At 54.1% G+C, this 8,614-nt stretch overlaps 1 protein-coding gene and 1 pseudogene across 1 annotated transcript in view; one reads left to right on the forward strand and one right to left on the reverse strand.

The window, feature by feature from the left end:
* Positions 1 to 1,294, reverse strand: part of LOC102760055 — a 1,996-nt pseudogene extending 702 nt beyond the window's left edge.
* A 974-nt stretch (positions 1,295 to 2,268) lies between these two features.
* The window catches only part of DES (desmin), a 7,549-nt gene continuing 1,203 nt past the window's right edge, over positions 2,269 to 8,614 (forward strand). Inside the window, exons 1-7 of the mRNA XM_006763439.2 lie at positions 2,269 to 2,750; positions 3,682 to 3,742; positions 3,877 to 3,972; positions 4,111 to 4,272; positions 4,434 to 4,559; positions 4,952 to 5,172; positions 6,618 to 6,661. Coding sequence (XP_006763502.1) covers positions 2,362 to 2,750; positions 3,682 to 3,742; positions 3,877 to 3,972; positions 4,111 to 4,272; positions 4,434 to 4,559; positions 4,952 to 5,172; positions 6,618 to 6,661 — 1,099 coding nt within the window. The 5' untranslated portion in view covers positions 2,269 to 2,361. The remainder of the gene's footprint in view (positions 2,751 to 3,681; positions 3,743 to 3,876; positions 3,973 to 4,110; positions 4,273 to 4,433; positions 4,560 to 4,951; positions 5,173 to 6,617; positions 6,662 to 8,614) is intronic.

The raw sequence follows: 8,614 nt of genomic DNA on the forward strand, positions 1-8,614 counted from the left end.
GATAGCCCCTTTTTCCTGTCATGCAGGGATTCTGGATAGGTTCTTTCTCCTTTTCTAGCCTTGCAGAGTGCTGGGGACAGACACACAGACCTGTGGACTGGGCCAGGCCTGCACCTCCTCCTACACATGAAGCTGGCTCATCCCTCACCTGCTGGGGCAGCTCAGGAGGTTGGTAGCACATGGGCAACAGGAGTGGACAGTGAGGGGTAGAAGGGCAATTTCCTTCTGCATGAACACTGCTGTCTCTCCACAGCAATAATCCCAGTTCCATCCACAAATCCCAGGGAAGGTCTCTGATTGGCCCTGCTCAGATCCAGCACCACCCTTTGAGCCAATCACTACAGTAAGAGGGATGCAGTTCTAAGACTGGCTGAGAACTGAATCATTTATCCACTCCTGATGTGTGTGTGTGTGTGTGTGTGACATTTTTTACCAAAATAAGGAAATGAGAAAGGAAGCTCACAGGCTACTTTGAACTACAACAAGGACAAGGCTGCCTAGAATGTACTAAGAACCCACATGGTCTCCAAAATTCTCCAGGAGTCTAGAATCTAGATTGGGAGACGAGACACAAAAATAACCAGAACGCAACAGCTTGCAGTGACTCCAAGAATGGATAAGAATAGCTGGAACTCCCCACCGACCTCATAAGCTTGTCTCTTGGGTAAAAATTAGACACATAATGTGAAAGGGCTTTGAAAAGGCAGCAGTAACAAAGCTCTTTAAGATCACCTGGCACATTCACACCCACCCTGAGGACAAAGCACGGGCCCTGGAGTCAGACTGCCTCAGCAGAGTGGCAGAGGGTAGGCGCTTCGTACATGTAAGGTATTATTATTATTTTTGCATATTGTTACCTGAGGCATGTATAGGGTAAACATGGCAAGGCTAGTATCCTCTCTCTATAATGAGGACACTGAGAAGTAAAGGACGTGTCTGCTAGTAATTAGCTCTGCTGGTAATGGCAGAGCTAGGGAAGGACCAGAACTCTATTTCCAGGATTTGCATTCCAAAAGGGTCAGGCCTCAGAGAGGCCTGTGGAGTGCCAGGTGGAGGTGTGGAGACAGCAGTGTTCATGGAGACGTGGGCATGTCCTGTGGGGTCAGCCAATGCCTTGCAGATGGGCAAGACTTCTGCAGGGCTCCATTAGGGGCTTAGAAAACTGTGGGGGTGGGAAGTGAGTGGGGCTTAGCGCCCCAAGCCTTCCTCCACCATCTGACACTCACGCCCCCTCCTCAGGTACCTGGCCCCCACCCCAGAGCTTCTCTTCTGTGCGCTTGTTTACCGGACCCATGCATTCTCCTCTATAAATACCAGCTCTGGTATTTCGGGTTGGCAGCTGTTGCTGTCAGGGAGATGGCTGGGTTGACATGCGGCTCGTGACAAAACACAAACTCCTGGTGTGTGTGGGCGTGGGTGATGTGGGTAGGCCCTGCCCGGTAGGGGGTTGAGTCAGAGAGGAGTGGAGTGGACACGAGGGGGCAGAAGCCAGGTGAAGTTGGTGGTGTGGGGGTGAGAGTGTCCCTAGCCATTGGAAACTGAAAGCACACCAGACCGTTTTGGGAAATCACCCTGTTGCTTATAAACTTGAGGCCATGTCCTTATCAGTAGGTGGGGAGGAAAAGGCCTATACTATTCTAGCGGGAAACTGAGGCTCAGAGCTAGAGCCCAGGTGCCCATGGACGGCTCTGGCCATGATTGCTCTCTGGCCCTAGGGCATGCTCACACTCACAGGCCTGCCTAGAGACCCTCCTCGTCTAGGTCTGGCTGGTGGACTCCTGGTCTTTGCCTGAGCACCCCCATCCCCCCCCAAACCTCTGCCACTTCCAGAGAATCTTTGGAAAAATGGTGACTTGGAGCCTTTCTTGGGAACAGGCCTTGTTCCTTCAGGATATGACTCAAAGTCTCACCTTGGAGACTTCAAAAATGAGACCCTCAGACTAAACAGAAGCCTCTCCCAGGCTCTCTCCCGTGACTACCGCCAGTATGAGGCCGGCACCCAAAGGCGGAGGGGGCCTGCCTGGGGGTTCCGGCGTGCTCGCTGCCCTGCTGAAGCTGTTGGCAGGCCGGCCACTCTTCTGCCCTCCTAGGTGGATCAGCCTCTCTCACACCCCTTACGAGCCCCCCACAGGCCTCTTGCTGGGAAGCTGGGCTCCCCGCCCCCTCGCCAGTGGCCGCCCTTTCCTGGCAGGACAGCCGGATCCTGCAGCTGTCAGGGGAGGGGCGGCGGGGGCTGATGTCAGGAGGGATACAAATAGTGCCGGCTGCTGGGGGCCCGGTGTCCCCTGTCGAATCCACTCTCCAGCCGGCCGCCTGCCCGCCGCCTTCTCTTCGCCTCCCAGCCTCGCCCGCCCCGCCACGATGAGCCAGGCCTACTCCTCCAGCCAGCGCGTGTCCTCCTACCGCCGCACCTTCGGCTACGGCGCGGGCGAGCTGCTGGACTTCTCGCTGGCCGACGCCGTGAACCAGGAGTTCCTGACCACGCGCACCAACGAGAAGGTGGAGCTGCAGGAGCTCAACGACCGCTTTGCCAACTACATCGAGAAGGTGCGCTTCCTGGAGCAGCAGAACGCGGCGCTCGCCGCCGAGGTGAACCGGCTCAAGGGCCGCGAGCCCACACGGGTCGCCGAGATCTACGAGGAGGAGCTGCGCGAGTTGCGGCGCCAGGTGGAGGTGCTCACCAACCAGCGCTCCCGCGTGGACCTGGAGCGCGACAACCTGCTGGACGACCTGCAGCGGCTCAAGGCCAAGTGAGAACCCTGTGCTCCCACCAACCCCTTCCCACGGGCGGGGCGCCTTGCAGGGAGAAGGTCATCTGCCTGTGTCCCCTGAGCGAGAGGCACTCCAGGTCTCTCTCCTGCGCTCCACTTTGCAAAAGAGTTTTCTTGGAGACATCATGGGGCGGAAATGGGAAACCTGGGGAGACCCTGTAGACAGCCCCCTTAAAAAGCATCTTAAGATGATGGGGTGATGTGGCTGGCGGGCAGATGGGAGGTGGAGGGAGGAGGGGCCCAGGTTCAGTCAGAGGGAAAGGGGGTTTGATAGGAGAGGAGGAAATCTGGGGCCAGCTGGGAAAGGGAGGGGCCGCGGAATCCAATGGTAGCTCTCAGCTCCTCTGTGATGAGACCCTGGGGAGGCGGGTAGAGTGGGGATCTGTGCCCTGGGCCTAGCTGAGGCTGTGCCATTTCACAGGGGAACAGATAGTCCAGAGGAAAAAGGAGAGTGGGTGGGGGCCCTCAAGACAGCTGGGAGGACCGGATGGTGGGCTCCACTGGGCTCCCAGTAGGAAAGGGCAACAAGTATAAGCGAGTGTTCGTGGGTCCTGTTTCTGACAGCCCAAGTGAGCAGAGTCGCCACCCTGCCACCCAGGTCACAAACATTAATCGAGCCCTACATGGGCCAAGCTGGGGCTAGGAACCAGGGACATAGAGGTGGATAAAATAGACAGGCTTCCTAATCTCCGCGAGGTCACAGTCTGATGGGGACATAGACTTCCAGGGTGTGGCTCTAGGGCAGATTGGGCCACTTCCTGTCCCCTCCCCCATTGGGCAGGGCCTCTCCTGTTTCTACCCAGCACCCAGGCCTCCTTTCTCTGTTCTCAGCCCACTCTCTGGGCAGCCTGGGGCAGTTTTATTCCCTACGAACTACCTATCTTTCTGTCTGTCTGTCTGTCCCCACCAGGCTGCAAGAGGAGATTCAACTGAGAGAAGAAGCAGAGAACAACTTGGCTGCCTTCCGATCGGTGAGCCCTCATTAATCACCGGGGATCTTTACCCCTCGGTTTCTCCCCGCCCTCCCGGGGAGAGGGGGCCCTGGTTTCCCTCAGCCCTGCCTGGGTGATCAGTGACCCTGTCCCTCTTGCTTGACCTCTCCCAGGATGTGGATGCCGCCACTCTAGCTCGAATTGACCTGGAGCGCAGGATCGAATCTCTCAATGAGGAAATAGCATTCCTTAAGAAAGTGCACGAAGAGGTATGCTCTGGGCCCTCCTCCTCAGGGTCCTTTGATGCTGGTGAAAGCAGGTGGAAAGGGGGGATCATGGTGCTGGGCCCTGGGAATGGGGGTGTGAGGGTGCCTGGTAGGGGACTGAAGCCCAGATGCTCCCTGCAGGAGATCCGAGAGCTACAGGCCCAGCTTCAAGAACAGCAGGTCCATGTGGAGATGGACATGACCAAGCCGGACCTCACTGCTGCCCTCAGGGACATCCGGGCCCAGTATGAGACCATTGCTGCTAAGAACATCTCTGAAGCTGAGGAGTGGTACAAGTCGAAGGTAGGCAGCCTGACCCCTACGTCTCCCTCAATTCCACTTTGGAAGTGTTTCCTGTGGCTCCATCCATGGGGAGGAGGGTGAGCCAGGGTCTCTATGCTCCCTTGCCCACCCCGACCTGCATCCTGCATCCTCCTCATGTCAGGGCCCCTCTCTGCCCTTAGGTGTCCGACCTGACCCAGGCAGCCAACAAGAACAATGATGCACTGCGGCAGGCCAAGCAGGAGATGATGGAATACCGGCACCAGATCCAGTCCTATACCTGCGAGATCGATGCTCTCAAAGGCACTGTGAGTCCCTGCCCACCTTGCCTGGCCCAGCCCTTCCTACCTATAGCTCCCACCCTCACTCTGTGACTTTAAGCCCATCACATGCCCTCTCTGGGCCTCTGTCCCCTCAAATCTACCACAGCGGTAAGAACCGGCGGATTGCCAGTTGGGCTCTCAGGAAATCATGTGGCTCCTGTGTGGGGGTGAACAGCGATACTGCCCTTTGTCAGTTTTATTGTCTGAGTTTCCACATAATACTTAATTTGAGTTCAGGGTTCCCTGGCTGAGAAGAGTTTGACAACTCCTGGGCTTGACCATCTGGAGTGTCTCCAAGCCCCAAAGCTGTCTTTCCCCTATCCTGGACCCCCCTCTTAAAACAACCTGACCTTGACTTGGGCATCCCTCCCCTGCAGAATGATTCCCTGATGAGGCAGATGCGGGAGATGGAGGATCGCTTTACTAGCGAGGCCAGCGGCTACCAGGACAGCATCGCTCGCTTAGAGGAAGAGATCCGTCACCTCAAGGATGAGATGGCCCGCCACCTCCGAGAATACCAAGACCTGCTCAATGTCAAAATGGCCCTGGACGTGGAGATCGCCACCTACCGGAAGCTGCTGGAGGGCGAGGAGAGCCGGTGAGGGGCAAGGCAGGGCTGGCAGTGGGGTTCTGGGGATGCTAGGGCACCCATTCCTGCCAAGGTGGGGGCTCAGGATCACCTCAACAAGACCTGGAAACGATATTACACAAGAGGCCACCACTCCACTAATAGCAGAGAATTAACCAAGGCCACCTGAGTAAAAGTGATTTAATTAATAGCTTTTATAAAAAGAGAAATATAACTACTCCCTCTGCTACCTTCGGAATTAAGAACCAGCAGCATAAAACCATGTTCAGCAAACGGTAATAAAATATTACTGCCAGTCAAGGGAGAGATGAGAGCAAAGTGGGGAATGATGAGGTAGGAAAGGGAGGGGCAGATAAAGACAGAGACAGGGAGAGACAAGCTAGAAGAGAGGGTGCAGACTTGTATACTGAGGGCGCACAGGTGCACACACGTGCTCATAGGGAAAAACCAGAATGACAAGCTCGGACATGTAAATTCATTCACCTCTAGACACAGAAAGCAGCACACAATTGGAAGGGGACACGAGATCACCTGCTGGGGTGGAGGAAATGTCCTATATCTTTATTTAGACTTGCAGTTAGACATTGATCAAAACTCACTGGATTGCACACTAAAGACCTGTGCATTTCACTGTATGTAAACTTAACTTCAATTTAAAACAGGTAATTAACTAAAAAAAAATAATGTCCATTGATACTCATAAAAATGATAATATTGGAAGTTCTTAAAAATCAGCAGACATGTTTAGATGGAGGCTTAAACATTTCAGGTTTTGTAGAGTAACACCTATATATAATGAATTTAAAAAATATATAATTGTTATTGATTTCAGAGAGGAAGGGAGAGGGAGAGAGAGATAGAAACATCAATGATGAGAATCATTGATTGGCTGCCTCTTGTACGCCACCCACTGGGAATTGAGCCCACAACCCGGGCATGTGCCCTTTCCTGGAATTGAACCTGGGACCCATCAGTCTGCAGGCTGACGCCCTATTCACTATGCCAAACCGGCTAGGGCTATAATGACCTTTTAAGGTAGCTAAATGGCATTTCCTGGAACTTGGCCTCACATGTGAATGGGCCAGAAGTTCCCACCCTGGCTGGAGGGCACACACAATGGATGTCCCCCTGAGCTGCTATCCATACTTCCTGCCATGTCAGGAGCAAGAAGGGAATCCTGGTGAACTGGACAGTGCAGCAGGATTGGGGGTGTTGGTGTCATACCAGCAGTCAGAGATGGAATGGGTGATCCCTCCTGAAGGGACAGTTCCGGGGACAGCTAAAGTTGGCCTTTGACCCTATGCCGTAAGCAGTATGGCAGTGGGAGTGCTGGGTTCCCTGGGACTGGGACAGCTGAGGATGGTGTTTAGAGAGGACCAGGGCAAACTTGATAGGTGGTCACAGGGAGAGAGCGAGGGTCCTAACCCTTCGGGATTTGATCTCTCTCCTTTCAGGATAAACCTCCCTATCCAGACCTTCTCTGCCCTCAACTTTCGAGGTGAGTGTATGTTAGCAAGTGGAGGCCTGGGTGGTGGGGGCACGAATCCAGCATGGACAGTGCTCAAGACCATCCAGGAGGGGAGGATGGAACTGTGGGGACAGGACTGGGGTTTGGAGAAGAGAAAGGGGGCTGCTGCCAGAGTAGGGGAGTGGTGGGGAGGGGGGTTAGGTAGAGGATCTTCTGACAAAGAGATCATTTTATTTTATTATCTCACTAGAGGCCAGTGCACTAGTGGGGGGTGTGGCCTGAGGGGATCAGCCCGCGGTGGGAGCGGTGAGAACGCTGCTGCTCCTCCTGGTCAGTGGAGCGGCCATGGACCTGCCCTCTGAGTGGCTGATCCCTGGTCCAGCATCTTCCGTGGAGCCGCAGCACTTGCCTCTCCAGGGGACCTGGTCAGGGCAGGCCCAGGGACAATAGCACTGAGAGTGGGGGAGTAGGCCTCAGTTCCACAGCGGCCACGAACCTGCCTTCCAGCCTCCTGGGTCAGCTCTGCGAGCCCCACAGCCTGTGGGCATCTGGAGGAGGTGGCAGGGAGCCAGGAGGAAGAGGAGGGGGCAACTACCACAGCCCGGGTTCCTGCCCGTGGGCCCCGGGTTCGCAGTGGGAGTAGCCGCTCATCCTGGTCAGCCCATCCTAGTCAGCCAGGTGGCGCTCCCACTGTGGTAGCGCACTGACCACCAGGGGGCAGCTCCTGCATTGAGCTTCTGCCCCTTGGTGGTCAGTGTGCATCATAGCAACTGGCCGACCAGTTGTTCTAGTTGTTCTGCCATTCGGTGGCTGGGCTTTTGTTATATAGGATGATATTGTATTGACCATGTCTCCTGAACCTTCTGAAAATATTGAGCATCAGCAAATAGCTTCTTTTTCCTGGTATATCCAAACTCTGAAGGAACCAGGGGTGTCCTTAGGGGCCTGGCAGCAGAAGCAACTAGGATCATACTTCCTGGCTATAAGGCACCAACCACCCATTGCCTGGCGAATTGCCAAGTGCCACCTCTCCCACCCCCACCCTCTCTGCTGCTTGCTGAACACCTCCAGTTTGCTGGAACAAGATGTTGGATTCAGGTTTATAACAATGAAGCCAAACCTTAGCAAAGCCAAACAGTGAGAAGTAGCTGCTAGGGCATTGTGCCATTCTGCCATTAGTAATATGCAGATCGCATGGCTTTCCAACCCTGGAGAACAGAAAAACACACTATAATGATACATTAAGAAAGGAAGTCGGAGTCGTTGGCAGCTTTGCCTTTCCTAGATCACACCTTTTACATCTTCGATGTTCATTTCCATCAGGGAAAAATACATGCTGGCTCCACGGCGTTACAACGTTCATCACAGGCTGATTGCTCGCTAAGGAGATTCACGAACACCAAACTCTTAGTACCGAGGACCTAAACTTGACCCTTACTGTAAAACTCAGCACCTCTCTTTTTAGTTAGTCATTTATACAGATACCAAGTGTGAGCCTCACATTTAAAACTGCTTCACGCTTTTTGAAATTAATAGTCCTGTGGCCATGATAGGACAAGTATCATTGTTACCATTTCACAATGAGGAAACTGAGGCACAGAGAACAAGTCACTGGCCACCAACACAATGAGTCAGTGACTGACTCCTGTCCATCTCTCTTTCATTAAGACATCAAGTTACTCATCCAGAGCCTTAAAGGGGGCTGGGTACCATGAGGTCCTCCAAGAGAGTATCTTCAGACTGGGTTTTGGGTTCCAACTGTACAAATTCATGCAGGGCTCTCCTGCAGCCCAAGGGTGGAGAGGGAGCAAGATGTATGGGGCAATGGAAGTGCTGTTTGGCCTGGGCCTCAGGGGTCCTGCCCTCCTGAACCAGTTCACATCTGGAGCACTTTTGTTGGTTCCTAATCTCATCTCAACCATGGGACTAATCCTGGGGTCCATGGAGCCACTCACTGGGCTCAAGGACAAGTGATAAAAGTCC

This window comes from Myotis davidii, unplaced genomic scaffold, assembly GCF_000327345.1.
Source record: "Myotis davidii unplaced genomic scaffold, ASM32734v1 scaffold575, whole genome shotgun sequence".
NCBI lineage: Eukaryota > Metazoa > Chordata > Mammalia > Chiroptera > Vespertilionidae > Myotis > Myotis davidii.